Here is a 20,831-nt window from a genome sequence, read left to right as displayed (position 1 = left end):
GATTATTTTCGACTTTCTAGCTTAAATTTGACCGAGATATGCCAATTTCAAAATGAAATTTTTTTTCTCATTCAATCAAATAAAAAAGTATCTCCATTTTGTAAACGGTAACAGTTTAAAGTTTAAAGTTATTCCTACAAAAAATTAACAATTTTATTTGAAGCATTCTTTCGTAAACATCACTGTTTACCCGTGTCCATTTTCTCCAAAACTATAAAAAAAAAGTGTGTTGATTTTTTTCCAGGTTAGCTTCAATTAGTGGTTTTTTGAAACATTCTAGAAAAGCGAAAAAAAAATCATCCAAGAGTTCAATCAGTAAATTATTTGAAGAAATTGTAGACTGTATCATCTCAAATCCATATATTTTTCAACCTCTTCTGTCGTTGAACCGAGAAAACAGGGAACTTTTACTTAACGTCATCTTTCGGTCTAATAATTTAAACTTTCAATACAAAATTTCACAAAAATCACTTTAAAATTATTTACCATTTTTTACACAATAAATAAATATAATAAACTCCGCCTTATATAAAATTACCAATTATACGAATATATATATTTGAAAATATCTGCAGTATTTCTATTTAACTATCTGTATCTGATAATCTAATTATGATCAATCTTTTTATTATTTATAAAATAATTTTAATTCGTTTATCTTTATTAGATTGCAATGGATTGATTATAAGTAATGCCTACGATCAGTAACAATCGTGATTTGTATATTTTTTTTTAAATATTATTTTTTATAGAATCTAGATCTAATCTACGGTCGACTAATTAATGTAATAACAAAAGAAAAAAAAACTAGGTACTTTTAAATGAATAGGTAACTCTCTTGGTAAAATACAGGTAACTAACAATCGAATATTATGTAACAATAGAGAAGGTAACAAGGTATATAAAATGAATTATTATTAATTTAATAGATAGGTGTATTTTTTTTATTATTATAAAATGTAAAAAAAAATATATGTGTATCAAAAATTTGAAATATAATATCTTTGGAACAAATATTATATTAATACAATATTTCATACAAAATTATTTCTATTCGATACATGCTCGACATTGTTTGTTAGTCGGTAGCAAAGCTTTGGTGTACTTGACACTCGTTTTGTAAAAATAATAATTGCTCACCACTTTTCAAAGCGTTAATATTCCCATTGCCTGTATAACAATCATGACAATCATCCACGAATTTTTTAACAAAAATTTTTCTTCTAAAAGTTGACCCATTTTATATTTATATTTATGTGCCATGGACTTGACTTCTTCCCAGGATTTGCCTTCTTCAGTAACTTCTTGCTCCAGGGTTCTTCGCCAGGTATGACGAGGTCGGCCCACCCTTCTTTTTCCTTGGGGGTTCCACTCAAATGCTTCTTTGGCAACGCTGTTGTTTCGCCTGAGTGTGTAACCAATCCAACCATATTTGCGTTGCTTGATGGTGTGTGCTACTGAAGTTTGGTGACAGGTGTCCAGCAGGTTGTCATTGGAAATCGTGTTGGGTTAATAAATGTTGAGGATGTGTCTGAGACAACTGTTGATAATAATAATAATTACTATTATCATAAAGACTACCGAACAGTTGATACGAGAACTGACGGGCTTTCAAGACTTTTTTAACGAAGGTTACATTGATTCTGAAACTCTGGGATAAATTAGCCTAGAGAGCCGGGATTCCTTAATTTGTTTCTTAATGTTTGTCTCCGAGCTTACAAGTGTTTCAAAATAATAGGCTAACGCATGACGTTATCAGATGAATACGGTTTCGTTTGAATACTTTCTGGACATGCACTCATAAAATTTAATACTTTATCACTTTCTTAGCACTTAAACCGAAAATAAAATGTTCTTAATTTTTGCATACAATTCATGATTTTTTTTTTAATGAAAGTCATTAATTACCGACATTAATTGTTTGTACATGAAAGTTAAAACATAAAAATGACTATAAAAACAAATCTAAATTACCTATAAAACAAATTTTATATTTTGGAATTGTTTTTTTTGTCTAAATTCTAGAATATTTTATTCATTACCTAGTTCTTATACGCGCGTAACCTTCGATGCATGAAGAAACACATGCTTGACCGATTTTGATTTTTTTTAAAACATATATCTACATTTTTTTAGGGAATATCTAATCACAAGCTAGCGTATTGGAATTGTTTCTACACGTGAAAAACAAGGTGTAAGTCCTTCATTTACTTTCTGTTTTAATTTCGAAGACGCGTGTGACCAATGACCAATGCATGTATGACCTAGTGAAGTGTAATCTGATAGCCCCAAATATTGTCCTCGATATCCTCCTGTTTCGTTCTGGCTAGGGAGTAAACAAAAAGAGAATTTCTGGCCATGTTTTCCAGTAATTATACCAGACATAAGTTTTTCTTTCCGATTATCATAAGAATATCCTTCATGTAAAAATGGAATTGTTTCTACACGTGAAAAACAAGGTTTAATTTCGAAGTCCCGAGTATGACCAATGTAAGTGAAGTGTAATCTGATAGCCCCAATTATTGTCCTCGATATCCTCCTGTTTTGTTCTGGCTAGGGAGTAAACGACTAAGGAGGATTCCTGACCATGTTTTACCGTAATTATACCAGAATTTTTCATTTTTTAAGAATATCCTTCATGTAAAAATAATTTTGCCTAAAAATCAGAAACAAGTGGAATTTACAAAATTTAAAAAACCCCCGACAAATGCGATTTAATTCTTGTAAAATGATTTTTGGAAACTTGTCTATAAATTGTTCTCAATCGAGTTGGTTCGACCGTTTAGAGACTACGATGCTTCTGAGAAACACACAGACGCACAGATGAACACTTTAAACTTATAACACTCCTTCTTAAATCAATATCAAAGTGATGGTCAAGGACATCAGATGAGATGAAAAGGATACTTAGAGAGCTATCATTTTTTGGGACCAATTTTTGGAAATATTTTAATTAAAATTGAAATATTTGAGTTGAGTTTGTTCTTTTGAATTATTGTTTTGAATTACCTAATTATTTTACCATTTCACTTTTCGAAATGACTTGAGACAGGTTTGTTTTAACGGTTGTTAAAATTTTATGTCATGCCTTTTCCGAAATTGAATTGATTAATCCAATGAAAACAAAAAAATTAAAATCGGTTCACCCATTTAGGCGCTATGATGCCACAGACACAGTCAAACTTAAAACACGCCTTTTTTTTAGTTCGGAGGTTAAAAAGATATCATGCGCAGTTAAAGTATGGGGGCTTAGACCGCCAGTAATCTGAAAACCTTGTACACCTGTTTCATCTCGTCCTGTGTAGAGAGTAATCGACTTATGATTCCTGATCAAGTCTTCCGCGATTACACCGGGAGCGAGTTTTTCTTTCATTTTTCACGTGAGCCAAATTTTAAAAAAAACAAACTTTTACGCTATCGTTTGACTACACCTACACATATATAATCATTTGATAATACTTATTCGTTTTTTTAAATCTATATATATTAATATTCTGTTATACTTTAAATTATGATCCCTCATAACTAAATAAATATATGTAAGACGTTTTGATACACATATTCAAAATCTTTTTTTTATTTTTTGTAACTATAAGACGGAAGGAAATCCGGTGTCAGCCCTATATATTTACTTATTATTATACATTTAATATATCTATGTTGGTGTATTTCTTATAAGATTGTAGAGTAGAAATCTTTATTAATTTTTTTTTCTGTATTCTAACAACTGACTCATTTAGAGAATTTTTTTTTTGCCATTTTTTAGAAGCAATATGTTATCATGTATTTTGGTTAGATAATCCTTTCTCATTTTTTTAATCTTAGTGGTTATATAAAAAGGAAATGAGCAATTATTTTGTCTCAAAGGTTAATAAAATTTTCGATTTTCTAAATTTTAGAAGTTTTTAACTGAAATATTAAATTTTTCAAGTAAACAAGTGAAAACAAACAAATGACTGAGTTAATTGGTGAAATACCATGTATAGAAAGTGTTGGATGTCATTGCTTGCATAATTTTTTTATAAATTAAAAGAGTTTAAAAAACCAACACGATTATAGCGGCCTTTATTATTATTTTATATGTTATAAACTCCCCAGAGGAAGTTAATGTAATGGTATCGATTTTGAAAATCTCCAGGTTTACATATTTTCGCGGTTTCAAGGCCTTAATATCCGAATCAAACCTTTTCAATGTGATGCCTGTGTGTGTGCGTATGTTCGTTCGGGCTATTTCACCTCGATTATCTCGCAAACCAGTGACAGTAACACGTAACCGGGCTTATTCGACGTATAATAGCGTATTTAAGAACTGAAAGAGTTTTCAGCAGAATTGGTTGAGCCGTTTTTTAATGGCAATAGAAAACTTCCAAAAAACTCAATAAACAGAATCTTAAAAGTGGATGAAACTCATCATTTATCTATGGAGATAATGATCGTTCCAGCACAAGCTACAAAACATGTTCGAAACATGATCTAAAAATTTTTACAAGACCTTTTTGTAACTTTTAGTTATACTGGGAAGTTTTTCGGGTGGACCTCGAGGGTCGCGCCAGACTCAATTTATTTAATTTAATAATCCCACCTCTATAACTCAAATAATCTGTATTCTGACCTCTATTAATGGAACCCTCTGAAAATGAGACAGCAATTTATTTATATCTGGATATCTGAGACACTGGGTAAATGGAATACCTCTATAAGTGAGACAAATTTGCAGGGCTCTTGATGTCTCACTTAGCCAGGTTCCACTGTATATCGAAGGGGGTTAAAATAGAGTTTAAAATTGATAGCACGTACAATTTACGTCAAGAGCCAACGATCTTAATACCTTCACGTGAATAGAAACAGAGTCAGGATTGTTTACTTTCAAAGAGTTGACAGTAATTAGACTCTTAAAGTCCAGAGGAACAATGGCATGGTCAAGAATTCATGAATATAAATAAATAAATGTTAATTTCATTGAATAATAATACCATTAAGCGCCCCCCACATCATCACAAACCATCTTCTTCAATGTGATTTACTTAATATTTGTGTTGTTTTAATAAAATGCTTGTACAATCTTTCAAGGTAAACTTCTATATTAAAACTGATGATGGTCTGTATATATATTTTTAATCAAGGAGCTGGGTGGTACGTTTTTATTTAGATAACCATGTAGGTAGTGAAAAAAAAACAATTGATTGAGTTAATGGTTGCAATACTCTGTATAGAAAGTGTTGAATATCACTTGAAAGTGCTATATAGAAATTACAAGGAAGTTAAAGATACTAACACTATTTGGTCTGCCATTTATTTGATTTTCTAAAATATTTTCTAGAAGGTTTACCGATAATGTTTCACGAGACATTACTTGAAGCTACTTGCAAGTTTTCAAGTTCCTATCTTTTACATTTTTGGAGATAATTGACACAAAAGTTTCTCCTTAATTTGCGTTTCTTCTTACTCATCAGAAGCAGTGGTGTTTATGAAAAAATATTTCAAACAAAAGTTGTTAAAACTTCTTTTCTCTGGGTAACGGTTGAAACTCGGGGGATGGGGTAATTTTGATCCAAAAAATATAAAAATCAGGTAAATGTAATCATTTAATGCCGAGTTTCTGAGATATCACAATATTTTGATCGTTTTCTGTCCGTATCTCAAAAACTATTCGACCAGTCATCAAGTGCACCCGATTTTTGTACTTTTTGGGTCAAAATTACCTTATATACTGAGTTTTATCGAAATTGGAGATAAAAAATATCAATTTTTTGCAAGCTTCAAAGGGAATGTTAAAGAGTTGTTAATGTGCGAGTGTCCATTTCTACCAGCTCTTAGCAAAGAAAACATTAACCATCTTAAACTAGCAAGAAGCATGTCCCTTCCTGCTTAGTTACCCAAATATCGAATTAAAGCGTATTTACATTCGCCAGCTCCTTTACTATAAGACCTTCATATTACAGTTTTTCAAAAACACATAATATTTAGATATTAATACACACAAAATATTTAGGGTACACAGATTTAATAAAAATCTTTGTATATGACCTGCTCCCGGTTATGTTGACCCAACCACCGGTTACCAAGTTCCTGTTGTATAGTGGTTGAGGGTGTATATGTGGGAATATTATATCTGGTGTACCATCTTCTATGTACACTTGGTTTTTAAATCATATTATATTCAATATTATACATATTTATATTTCACCCTCTTATTAAAAACAGTAGTTTTTAAACCCGATGAATTACACCACTACTATAAAGTAGTTATGTATAGTTCTAAAGCTAGACGTAGCATTTGATATTCATTTTGGAACAAACGGAAAGGACAAAGCACGTAAATAGTTAAAGACAAATAAACATTTTTTTTATCATATATTTCGTGTAATTGGATAAAATAACGACCAGAAAAAACTTGGAAAAATAGATACGAATTGTATGCCTTTCAAATGAGACATTATAAGATAGGGAGTGCAATTTGAAATTTTAAAGTGGGGGTGAATGGGGGTGAAGGGATGAAAGCCAGAATTTTCTAGGTAACAAATTTGAACTTCCCCATCGATACCTAAATCGAAATGATTCCACTCAAAACAATAATCACATCAGGTCAAGAGTGATTAAGGATAAGTAACTTCCATCTTCTGTGCAGTCTTTCTTAAGAATCAATCAATCTTGTATAGTTACCTATCGCATAGGGACATTCCAGAGAAGTGTGAAACTGATAAGCTAGCTAGAAAAAGCACAAGGCCAGCTAGAATTGGCACAAGCATCAATAGGCATCGGGGATGAGGATATGTTAAAAAAGGCCAATCTTAGATGGACAGAGATACGCACTTATAGTACTGCAAATATGGTTTGAGTACAATCGTACGCATTCCAAAGATCTTCATACCAGTGTATCACGATTATTTCAGAAACTATCACAGGATGAACGACGAGGAAACAATGTCTCATCTTCTCTGTCACTGTCCAGCTCTTGCCATGAGGAGATGAACTCTCTTGACCCAGCCTTACTTGGACGATCTCTCTGATCTGATGTTCGTTGAGATCTATGAGGTTAAAGCTCTGCTGCCCTTCTTCAACACCTCTAAATGGTTCATGGAGAAGTGCCCGGGGATGGCCTGGGACAGCCACTCTAACCTAAACACCTCTTTAATTTTCTGTTTTTTGAAATTTTTGTAAAATTATACGCTTAGCTTTAGATCTATTAGTCATAGGCTTTAAATTCAGTGAGTGGTGTTATTTTACTTGAGAATAATAAAAATTGAATTACCTACTTCTTGTTTTTTTGTGTGTGTTCATTTTTACGTAATTTGATATTAACTACTGTAGTAAAAAAATGAAAATAAATACTTGTGATTCATCTAAATACAAGTATATATTGGGAATTTTTCTATTTTAAACAAATTACACTTTTTTAGTGAATACCTAAGTATAAAGTATAGAAAAAATAAAGTTACCGCCCGCGTCGGATAATGGTCGGTATTTTAAAATTAGGATGTAATTATTCTCCCAAAATCCTTCATCTTTAAGAAAAAACCTAGTTCCATAGTAATTATTTATATGTTAAAATTATACGTCATGCCTTTTGAATATCTTCGTCAATTTTTTAGTTTTTTTCAAGAACGGAACTCTAAGCTCGCACTTGAAACATAGCTAAGAATTCTCTCCGTAAAATTGCCTTTTAAATGAAACCAAAAAAATTAAAATCGGTTCATCCGTTTAGGCGCTACAATGCCATAGACAGACAGACACACACATAGCGATCAAACTTATAACACCCCTTTTTTTTAATTCGGGGACTAAAAATTATATTGAAAAGTAGGACTGTGTATACTTTTATACGTAGTCCAGCGTACTTCTCTCTTGGATGCCAGAAAACACGACGTCAATCAATTAAATTTCAAAGACTTCTGATATATATTATAATCGTGAAAGTTTGGGTAGATGGATGTTTGTAACTCAATCACGCCAGAACGGCTGAACTGATCTGGATAAAATTGGACACAGAGATAGATTATAGTCTGGAATAGTGCTACTATGTAATACTACATAAGTTTTCTGAAATGAAGAAATGGCTAGGCTTATTCCGGACAGTAATTATAAAATCAAAAATTTTCAGTAATCTGAGGTATGTTGAACTTTATCAGAGAACAACCATATTTTGCAAAAACTTGGCTATATTAAAAATAACTATAATTCATAAATCTTAATAAAAACTATCAACCTAAATCGCGGTGGTCTATTAGTATTAATTCTTCTTCTTGAATAATATAACTTGACATAATAATGCATAACTATTTTTATATGAATATAATTTAAAAAATATTATAATTCTCATTATATTAAGATTCCTATTAAATATTTATACATATAGAGGGTAGTTGTCTAGGTAGACCCGCTCGTTTGTCTGATTTTAAACGTATTAAACATGGAAAGTGAGGTCATATTAATAAATAAATACTCGCTTAATATTCCATAGAAACGGGATGTTTATTATCGATATACATGAGATTTGAGATATTCTTTACTTGCTCCCGCCTCGACGGAGGCGGAAAGCGGCATCTTCGTTTATCACGGTGGGCAGAAAGCTGACACTTTTACTCCCTAAATATGTAATATACTATTTCCCATTTTTTGACTAATTTCAAAAGTTAATTTTATTGATTTTTCGCACATTTCCCTAGACTTTTTTTAAAATGAAATTCATGAAAAACAGTCAAAAGTATGGTCTAACCTTTTACGACCTTCCCGTATATATATTAAATTAAAGCGTCATAATATTTGTAATATAATTAAGTTTACATCATAAAAATAATCAATTATAAATCCATATTTGGTGTGTGTGTATGGCCATAAAAATTTTAATCGTTAAATAATAATTTTATAAATAATATTTTATGCCTATATTTATAATCTTCATGTGAAGACAACAATTTTTAGACCTTTTATAATGCAAATATTTTGGTAAAAATGAAAGTTATATGATTATAACCTTGTATACCGGGTGTCAATCAAATCTTAATAATATGAAAAGGAGGTAAACCTTACATCAAATCAGTTATTTTTGTTTTTCGATTTGGTGTTTGCAATGTAAAGACAATGTTAAATCCAAGTTTTTGACCTCGGCAAACGACCAAATCATGCATAAACCTAAGAAAACCTCGAAAATTTTGACCTTAGTTCAGTTTTTGCCAATTTTGACCCGGAAGGGCTAGTTTTTCATCAAGCAGATTAAATTTGCAACAATTTGAGTAATCGGCTTTTGTAAAACCTATAATTTTGGAGACACAGCTTTTAAAAGTTTGTCTATTTTGTCAAGTTACACGATTTTACGAAAAAATTGATCTTGTAAAACGTTAGAGATAGAACAAAAGTTTAAATGTAAAAAATGTTTGCATATAAAAAATTAAACAATTTTGGTTCGGTACATTTTTTCGGAAACATCACTGGTTTTGAAAAATTTATTATTAATTAATTATTTTCCAGAATTTTTTTCGCTTTTCCAGAATCCAGCCCTGGTTTGTCTAATTTTAAAAAAATGTTCATTTTATCAAAGAATGTAAAACCTTTTATAGTTAAATGATAAAATTTTTCTAATAAATTTTATGATAATAATGCGAACTAATAAATTATCGATTCGCACCTCATAATGATTAATGGAATTCGATATTTCAGTTATGAAATTTCGATAAAAATGTTCTTAATTTTTTCAGTTATCAGAAAAAGTCATGTTGATTAACAATAAAACACTGAAAATTTTACTATTTTTTGCACTTTCGCAAGAAATAATAGGAAATAAATGTATCCGACGAGACTATGGCGAAACAAGTTTTATCTGTGTTTGTAATTCAAACTACTGTGATTCCATAGAACCGCTTCCAAAACACTTAGAACCGAATCAATATGTGACATATACTTCGACAAAAGATGAACTTAGAATGAAGCAAAAAATTATAACAAAATCAAGTTTCCAATTTCGATCAAAGCCTGATATTATACTCAGTCGTACGAAAACATATCAAAAAATTATGGGATTTGGTGGAGCTTGGACAGATGCAACGGGAATTAATATTGCCGATCTTCCAAAACCCGCCCAAGATTTACTAATGCAACAATATTTCGGTGAGAATGGAATACAGTACACAGTTCTGCGCATACCAATTGGAGGCACGGATAATTCAGTGCGTGGATATACTTTGGATGATGTTCCGAATGATACGGAACTAGTTCATTTTAATTTATCCGAAGAAGATTTTAAGTATAGGATTCCGTATCTTAAGCAAGCAATAGAATTATCAGAAAATTATCCAATACATTTAATGGCAGCATCATGGTCGGCTCCAGCTTATATGAAAACCAATAAACAAATCCGTGGTATGGGTTTCTTAAAGCGGGAATATTATCAGGTTTATATTCAAATTTTTTGTTAACTAAAACTTTAAATCTACCCCAATTCCTAAATCTAACCTGATAGTGTAAAAATATTATATGATATCAAACCCCTTCCTCGCAAATTTCATTAAAGTTTAAGCCTACTAAACTTTTCCAACCCGTTTTTTACGCTGAATTTTTTTCCTGTAGCATTTGCTATTCTTGTTGTTTGACTAATTCGCTACTGAATTGAGGTCTTTAGCGTGGATCAAACGTCGAATTAATGATCAGTTTTTCGATTTTCGTGCCTTCAAGAATTTTTTTTTCAATCGTAAATATTTTTAAAAAAAATGAATGAATGAATATGGAATCATCAAAAGCGCACTCTTCCCTTCCGGCAGTTGCTACGTTCTTGCCATATTTTCACGTATTGTGTTGTCAATGATTGCAATATCAATTTTCTTTATTACCTGAAACTTATCTTCCCCTAACAGTCTCCTAGAGTTCTTAACTATCTTCGATATTTTAACAGGTTTACGCTAATTATTTGGTAAAATTTGTACAAGAATACCAAAGGCATGGATTCAATTTTTCTTCGATGTCTGCACAAAATGAACCTGTTATGGGTGGAACACCAATAGTTCATTTTAATGGCATGACTTGGAATCCTCTCCAACAAACTGATTTTATCATGAATAATTTGTCTCCAACATTAACTCAAAATGGTTTCGACGATGTACAAATTATCGTCGGAGACGATCAAAGGTATTTTATATTCTTTTGGATGTTGGAGATGCTGTTGTATCGACCGAACGTTACCAAATATTTTGGGGGTATTGGAGTACATTGGTATTTGGATGTGTATCGTCCACCAAGTGATTTAACAATCATCCATCATATGCCAGGATTAGAGGATAAATTTATTATGTACACAGAAGGTTGTGAAAGTGGCCTTGTTGGATTAGATCCTGCAAGGCCACCAAGACCAGGTGTTGCACTGGGTGATTGGCGTAATGGAGAACGATATTTATCAAGTATTATTGAAACGCTCAATCATTGGAGTCAAGGATGGGTCGATTGGAATCTGGTGTTAGATTTAAACGGTGGTCCAATTTGGGTTTTTAATGTTGTTAATGCTCCAATTATTGTGAATAAAACTAGCGGGGAGTTTTATAAGAATGCAATGTATTATGCGATGGCACATGCATCGAAATTTTTGGTACCAGGTTCGATACGTATTGATATGGTTAATAATCAAGATAAAATTCAAGCAACTGCTTTTGATACACCAGATAATCGAACTGTAATTGTTTTAAATAATTTGCATGCGGAACGATTTTTTTTATCGGTTCAGGATGTTGAACGTCAATGGAATAAAAATTTGGAAATATTACCAAATTCATTTATGACCGTTATCTATTGAGAATAAAGTAAAATTTTTTATAAAATTAAAGTTGCTTATTTTTATTCCTATACATGCTTTAAAAATTAATTTTAAAGTTAAGGCAGTTTGAGTACTGTGTACTGTCGTGATAACTTAACTTCTGCCTTTGCAGCAAGTTTAAAATAAAATAATTCTAGATGTTTATTCCAAGAAATAAAAGATTAAAGAAATATTATTATTAATAATATAGCTTTTATAAACTATATTGAGTTTAAATATCGATCATAAATTAAACAGAGGTAAGTTAAACCTGTCAATCAGTCAATATTACATCAATAATAATAATATCGATTCATTGGTTAAGTAATTTAAATTATATTGACAACGAACTTCAATTAATATAATTTTAAATGATTATTAATATTATTTAATTCATTTATTATTTAGTAACGCTGAAAGCAAATCTAGTTACCTGGGCAAGTTTGTAATAGTCATGAAACGTAAATATATTGAAAAATTCATTTTCTAATCATTCTATTAAAAGTGAAGCTTAAATTTATGCTTTTTTCAATGCACAAACGAGAGAAATTATCTCACATAGTTCACAGCAATATTCACAAAGTTTGTAAATACCTTCTAGCAAAAAACCGTAGGCAAAAAACTGTATCTCGATCCATCTAACTTGAGCAATTTTAGAATAAAAATGCTAAATTTCCTTCTCTTTAAGTAAGAAATTTCTCAGAGCTCATTTTTGTCACCATCGGCTTCAATGGCGACAATGAAAATGAGATCTGAGACATTCTGTACTGTTACTCCCTAAATGTGCAATATACTTTTTATAAATTCTCAATTAAGTGGCCATTTTATTTTTAATTATTCTTTATAAATAGGTAGATTCGTTTGGTTTACGCAGTTCCTGCGTAACGAATTTCATTTCGATAAATTAAAATTAATTTCACTAATTAATAATAATATGTAGTTAGCTAATAACTACGTATTTATTTCCACATCTTTGATATATTAAAAAAAAACATGTTTTTATTGAGTAAGTATTACTTATTGATCGATTAAAATATTAAAAGTAATAATCATCATCTATATTTTCAATTTCATTTATTTATCAATATAAATAGAAGCACAGCAGCCATTTAACTTGTACCTACCTATCGTTATAGGCCATAGGACCACGCCTAAATAACTTCTTACATAAGAAAATTCTGGGGCACTCTCTTCCGCGAGATATATCCGATTCTTATTCTATCTATATTCCTTTTAAAACGTCAGCACTCTCGTCAATCGTTCGATAATTTTTTCAGTAGCTAATTAAAAATTATGTTTTAAATCTAGCGTGAACCAAATGGTCATAATGCAACTCCTCGCGGTTTTTTCGAAGATCTTACTGTTACGATGAACGCTCCGCTACTGAGAATTTTCTTCTGTAAGAAGTAATCCAACAGGGTATAAAAAACACATGTACAAAACCTCAGGGATAAGGAAATCATAAAGTTTTTTAGGTGTTGATCCTTGGTCTATCAGATATACTTACTTTTGTAATCATACCTAATGGAATTCTTCAATTACAATTATTCTTACATACGTACCTAGAAGCCGGTATTACAAATAATATTACAAAGTTAAAATGTTAAAAAATTAGCTTTAAGAATAATAGTAGTAATTATAAAATTCGAAGGGTGATTTCATTTGCATAGAAGTGTGAGATTACAAAAGGATTTAAAAAAAATAAATAAATTCTGTATATGCCATACAGTTTGAGTTCTATATAATATAGAATGATTCTTATGTATCATAGGTTGGTGACACGATTTTAGGAATGACATGTCAAGATAAACAATAAACTTCGTTAATCGTCAGAAAATTCTGCATATTTATCATTATCACTTCGCTTATATCTACTTAGTACCCTGTAAAAAAAGATTATATTATTTAAATTTAGTGCATATGTCGCAGCTAATTGGCTTTATTAGCCGATCAATTAACAGGCTAGCCTTTTTAATAAACGGCACCGTTCAACTAGTGGCCTGAATATATTCAACCATTCAATCAAACAGCGAGACTTGAACCGATAACGTTTATAATAACTTGTCTAGGCTAGTCATTTAAATTTAGTTCAACTTTCTGCCATCCGGCGTAGAAACATATACACTGTCAATATGGCGTTGGCAAGCACTAATATTAATGTTGTTTTTCACAGTTTGATTACGTTTACGCAAAAAAATAGTGCAATGGAGGAGTATTGTCACAAAACGTTTGAACTAAGTTTCACAACAAAAGTTGCTACTCATATACAAACTATAACGACAAAATTTCTAGTAGTTCAATTTCTTCGAGGGAGGCTATGGACCTATCGGCGATCAGTTACATAAAAATAGTTATAAGCCTAGTGTAATATATACTATAACCCTATTGTATGAATGGCCTAAATATCAGCCAGTTCATTAAATCTGGTATTTTACGCTATGGCTGAATATTATTCAGGCCGCTAATTGAATGGCGCTGTTTAGTAGAAAGACTAGACTGTTCATTGAACGGCTAATTAAGCTAGTAAGCTGCGATACATGTTTTATAGGTCAAGATACACTTTGTGTAATTTAGGCAACCAATTTGCAGCCTATCTCTATTCTAGTAAAATTTCATTTCAGTGCAAACCTTGTTCAGTAAAAAGATTTATTTGTCTTGAAATTAAAGGATGATTAGTAGACATTGGTGAACTTCTCTCGTCTCTTGGATTAAGAGGAGTCACCGCTATTTATGAAGCTTATTACGAGATCAGATAACTTTCCTGGAATTAATATTACAAATACGATAATCAAATGTTCATATTTTAATGAATCATTCATTATTCTTGGACGAAGCACATTCAAAGGCCGTTTATATTAAATATTATACCATTATTTTAAACTATGTATAGGTATTGTATAATGTAAAAAGTTATTAAATGGTTTTAATAATCATTAATAGTTTTTTAAGTTAAAATCAATCAAGCTATCAATAAAATGAACAACGAACGAGTATTAATAAAGTAAGAGCCAACCAGAGTGATTAATAATCAACTAACATTTAATTAATAGTTTTATTTTGCATTCTTTTGTTATTACAATTTATTTAAAAAAAAAAAATTAAATAAAAACTTATTATAACTTGTAAGTATATTATGTATTGTTTGAAACCATGCTATACATTTTAACCTTTGAAGTTTAAAGTTAAACGCACCTACAATCAAGTATAAGGAACTTAGAAATGTATATGTTACTGTAAAAGTCCATAATTATACCATGTATATATGTAATATATATATCAAGGTATACTAAGTTTAGTCCCAAGGTTGTAACGCTTTAATATATTGATTCTACAAACAAAATTTTGGGATAGGTGTTCATAAAATCACCTAATTAGTCCATTTTCGATTGTCTGTCCGTCCGTCTGTGAAAACGATAACTCAATAACGAAGAGATAAATATAATATCTCTTTCAGCTTGATAAGACGTAAAAAGTGAGTTCGAGTTCGTAAATGAGCAACATAGATCAAGGTCTAGGGTCTGTAAGACCCTAGAGAAATGTTCCTTATAAACAAGTTCTTCCCTATATCGATTACCGTTACCATTTTCCGCATTTTTCTCCCACTCCCTGGGCAGGATCGCATAAATTTTTGTTTTTAACTTCTTAAAGTAAACTTTAAACAATGCATTCAAACAGTTTGTATGAAGATTCATTGACTGTCCCTCGATTCCGAAATATAAATCTATATAACGTTTCTCTATATTACATGTTAATTTGAATAATTAATTAAACATGGTTTCTTAGTTTCTTAAAACTAAATGAAAACGTAATTTTAAAATAAAATTAATTATTCAACTTACAAATATAAATATTATGTACATGATATTTTAATAATATTAGAACGCATAATAGTATTTCACAATAAATATATGTAATACTAAATGTTATTTTTTTTTTAAACATAAATATGTAATACACTTTATATTAGCGCGATATGAATGTAACATTATTAGACTATTACTTCGTATCTATAATGTATATAATATACTAGAATGATACCCGCCCGCTTCACTGGGCTTAAAAGTAAAAACCACCGCTTTATAGCCTCTCTTGATATACCTACACAGTTTTCAATTTTGTTAAATGCAAAATAGTCATAATTCATTGAGTATATCAGAAAAGTTGGCCATGATTTGTTGATCCATCTATAATCATTATTTTGAACTATAAATTAAAGATTTCTGTAAAAATTTAATAAATGGTAAATGTCAGATTAAGTTTAATTTTTTTTATTATTTTTTTAATATATCTTTATAAATATAGTTCATGTGTTATTCTGATATATCAGCTATATTGCTGTACAGTTTCATTAAAAACCATTCGCTAGTTTTAGCGTGAAAGCGTAACAAATAAACACACAAACAAACAAACATTCTGACTTTCACATTTATAATATATATAGGGATTACTTTGTATCTAATGTATATAATATATATTGTAAAATATCGATATATCTCAAATCGATATCATTTGTTTGTTACAAATTGTTACCAATTAGAGTGTAGGTACTACATAGGTACATTATACTTACAATCTGTAGCGTTTATTTAAATGTATTTGCATATGTAACATGTATCAATATGAATGTGTATCGATAAATTATTTTTAAATAATTATAAAAATATTAAAAATAGTTATAGATATTTATTTATATTTTCTAGTACATTTTAAACTTTACTGTTCAAATTATGCATGTCGAATTGATTTGAAGAAATTAACTCAATTAGTTTAAATCACTATATGGGCTTGCTTTTCGATTTTTTTTTTTATCGAATCTACATTTGTTGATTTCTAATACAGGGCTAAATCTAAAGGGAATATAAAAACTGAACAAATTGATAATTTTTATTCAAATATTTCAATAAACTTTAAGTGTAGACCAAATAATGAAAAAATAAAAATGCGAATTTTGTCATCAAAATCGGTAAAAAATCAAATATTCTAAACAACTTTTTCTAATAGTTTTTTTCGATATCTCTAACCATCTCTGGCGCAAGGCAAAATATTAAGAATTGGTCCTATTCGTCAATTTGTACCAGGCTGAGTTTAAAGTTCTGATTTTGGTCAAATGTCTTACAAAATGTGACCCAACATCATGTATACATGTTTTGTGTTGTCTTCATCTTAAATGCGACACACTGTATACATTTCCGTTAAATATTATGTATCTATGCGAGCCAACACCTCTGGTCCTTTTATCTATCGTTAGACAAAACCTTTTTTTGTATTAAAATCCAACAGGAGCATGTTTTTATCAACTATACTATAATAGACATTAAATCTAGAAAAAAATTTTCTCTTAAAATTCTTCCATTTCAATATTTTAATACTGCCTATTTTTAATGAAATTTCTAACTAAACTTTCTAAATAATTTCTAACTGTGAAAACAAATACATATATTTCCCGTTATAAATATTAAAATTGCACAATTTTGTACAATATTCATCTTTTAATTTAAAATTGATGTTTCTGGTTTTTATAATACTTATTCTTTTAAAAAAAACCACAAAAAACTATTGATCTATTAAAGTCGATTGATTTACTTGACTATTGTTATAAATAAATTGTGTATATCTAATCGATGCAATTATTCTAAATCTGCAATATTGCATCTACTGTTTTTATGTGAGAATCAAAATCCGATTTAGTTTAACAGTCGGTATAATAGTGTCATGATAGTGAAAATGTTAGCAAAAAAATAATTTGCTTTGGAAACTTTCGGACCTGTTCGTGTACGTTTGTTAGTTTTAATATAAGTTGTACTCAGTAAATTACAAAAACTGGTGAAATTAGTTAAAATAAATTTATTTCTTTGGATTATTTCATCTGCTCTAAAATGTTTACTCTCAAACATAAATAAATAATCAAATAATCAAACTATTTCTAATTGATTATTTCTAACTTTAATCACGCGACAAAAGATTACCGAACGATTATTCGAGTTCTAACACGGTTCAATACTTTGACGTGTTAACGTAACTATATTTACAAAAACTACACCGAAGTTATATTTTACTTAAATTCGGGTTTTGATTCCAAAATAAATAAATAAATTTTACATTTAATTATTTCATAAATTGAACATTAAAAGAATAATTTTCAATTGAATTCATAAAGCTACCATAGCACGCATTAACTACTTCTTATTTTTTGTTTATTTTAAAGAGTATTATTGATCACTTTGACTGATATATAAAGTCGATTAATAATTATATATTTATATTTTAGGAAATTTTTTTACTTTTTAAGGCACAAATATTTATAAACATTTATTATCATACTTTTGTATTGTTTTAATTACGAGTTAGTCGAGTTGATAACGTTCATCTTGGACACCAGGTCCCTCTGATGCCAATTCTGTCGAAATATTCGTGTTCAGCGAACCCAAAAATCTTCGAGTAACCCGAAAATTCCAGAAAAGGCTAGGGAACCGTTTACTCTGGATACCAGGTAACTCTGAGACCAACTACGTCGCGATACTCGTGTTCAGCGATCCCCGCGTAACAAGTTTGAAATCATTTTCATCACTATTAACCGAATTATGAAATTAATATTTACGGTCAAAAAAATGCAATTATAAAATGCATATTTTTAATTTCTTAAAACTCAAATTAGGTCACAAAATTTCTAACGAATCTAATGCCGAGAACCATATTCAAATTCGACTTAATAGTCAAACACAGCACAGGTGAAACAAACAGGTCTCCATCTTATGAACGGGATAATTATATTGGATTTAAAATATCGCAAATCTAAAGGCTATTGGGACCATAAAGCTATACTTTTCGTATGCACAGGGTACAAATTTTAATTTTACTTTATTTATTTATAAAAATTTTGTAAATTAAAAATAAATAATTCCATATTTATTTTCTGAATCAAATTTTTGATTAATACACCAAAACTATATTGAATTACAATAATTTGTTCTTTTTTTGCCTCGGTGTAAGTACACTATCTGTTAGTAGGAATAGTGTTATTACAGTCTGAAAAACCATCCTTTTTTACTTACACTCACTGTAAACTTGTGAGTACAAAAAGAATATAATTATTTATAATATCTTTAATTGTTATTAAAGCTATAAATAATAACACTTATACCTTATGAATGTGTGTTTATAAAAGATTCATGGCGTCAAAATTGTATAAAAATTATACGATTGTTATTATAACAATAATATAATGTTACAACAAGCAATACAAAACAATACATAAATTAAATTTTGTGTAACCTAAATTTTTATGTGATACTAGCTGTACCCTACCACGCTTCGTTGTGGGGCAATACGGTTGCATGCAAATAGATAAAAAAATATCTAGTAAATTTGATAAATCCCTGATAAAAAAGTGCACAACTAAAGTAACCTACAATTGTTTAACGTATACATCATGCCTTTTTATTTGATACCCCACTTGGGTAAAATATTTGATTGTTCATCCTCATTTTCAATCCCCACCTTTCTACACCCCTCCAAAATTTGAGCTCAATCGATTCAGAACTTTTTGACCCTATGAGCAATACACAAACGAACATAACATGTTTATATTTTATAAGAATATCGAGGAATTTTTATATTGTTCAACATTAATGTACACTGTTTTGTTGATATTACAATCTTGGAGCCTTAACGCACATCAAATGTACCGCTATACAATATGGATTTATTGCTTTGTCCAAAAGTACTGGGAATTATTTAATTTAAAACATTTTACATTTATTTTGTCCCGGAATATTGTTGAAAATCTCTCCGAAATTTATTTATATAGTCAATAATTTAAAAACAACTAATCAATTCGCAAAATTTTTCAAAAAAGATCGTTCTGGGACAAATTTTTTTTGAATTTTTGTTTTTGATTACATTAAAAACTCATTCATTGGTCACAAAGAGTCTGAGCTAATGAATGATACAAAGTTCATGAAAATACCATGAAAAATTTACACACAGAAGGTACAGAAACTTAGAGTATGTTGTCTTTAACTTTTTGCGTTTCTTTTTTTAACCGCCGAATTAAAAAAAGGGATGTTATAAGTTTGACCACTATGTGTGTGTGTCTGTGTGTTTGTCTGTCTATGGCATCGTAGCGCCTAAACGAATGAACCGATTTTTAATTTTTTGGTGTCATTTGAAAGGAAATTTAACGGAGAGTGTTCTTAGCTATGTTTTTAAGTGCGAGATTAGTGTTTCGTACCCGAAAAAACTAAAAAATTTGCGATGATCTTCAAAATCAATTCAGTTTGGAAAAAGCATGACATATAATTTTAACATTTAAGTAATTAATATGGAAATAAATGGTCAAATAAACCTGGCTCAATTCTTTTTGAAAAGTGAAATGGTAAAATAATCAAGTAATTCAAATCAATGATTCAAAAGAACAAAGTCAACTCAAATATTTCAATTTCAATTAAAATATTTCCAAAAATTTGTTCCAAAAAATGATAACTCTCAAAGTATCCTTTTCATCTCATCTGATGTCCTTGACCATCACTTTGATTTTGATTTAAGAAGGAGTATTATAAGTTTAAAGTGTTTGTCTGTGTGTCTGTATGTTTCTCAGTGGCATTGTAGCCCCTAAACGATCTAACCGATTCGATTGAGAAATTGGTTTTCAAGGAATAAATCGCATTTGTCGGGGGTGTTTTAAATTTTTGTAAATTTCACTTGTGGGCACATAAACTTTATAATCACCTGTATGTAATTCAACAGGTACATAGAGATAGGATATTTATTTTTAATAAATAGACTTACAATATTTATATTAATCTATTTTACTTTGAATTAGATAGATATATTCTTAGGTATATCTTTTTACTATGTTTTTAATATTAAAATTTTTTAGCGTTTTGTTATAGGTATCTTATCTTTTTGAATTATATGCCGTTCTCAATTCAATATATTTTATTATATTTTTTGTTAGTTTATTTGTGCAAATAATTTGTGGTTTTATAAAATAAAATATATATTAAACTAAACGCCTTCCTTCTTCTTGTGTTATGTGTGGAGTAAATAAGTAGAT

General features: G+C 29.7%; 1 protein-coding gene across 1 annotated transcript in view; it reads left to right on the top strand.

Annotated features, from left to right (window-relative positions):
* LOC123294228 overlaps window positions 1-11,776 on the top strand; it is a 137,462-nt gene extending 125,686 nt beyond the window's left edge. The window contains exons 9-10 of the mRNA XM_044875343.1: window positions 9,696-10,388; window positions 10,886-11,776. Coding sequence (XP_044731278.1) covers window positions 9,696-10,388; window positions 10,886-11,776 — 1,584 coding nt within the window. The remainder of the gene's footprint in view (window positions 1-9,695; window positions 10,389-10,885) is intronic.
* The last annotated feature ends 9,055 nt before the right edge of the window (window positions 11,777-20,831 follow it).

The sequence above is a fragment of the Chrysoperla carnea genome, chromosome 2 (assembly GCF_905475395.1).
Source record: "Chrysoperla carnea chromosome 2, inChrCarn1.1, whole genome shotgun sequence".
Lineage (NCBI taxonomy): Eukaryota > Metazoa > Arthropoda > Insecta > Neuroptera > Chrysopidae > Chrysoperla > Chrysoperla carnea.
This window is presented reverse-complemented; position numbering and strand designations above follow the sequence as displayed.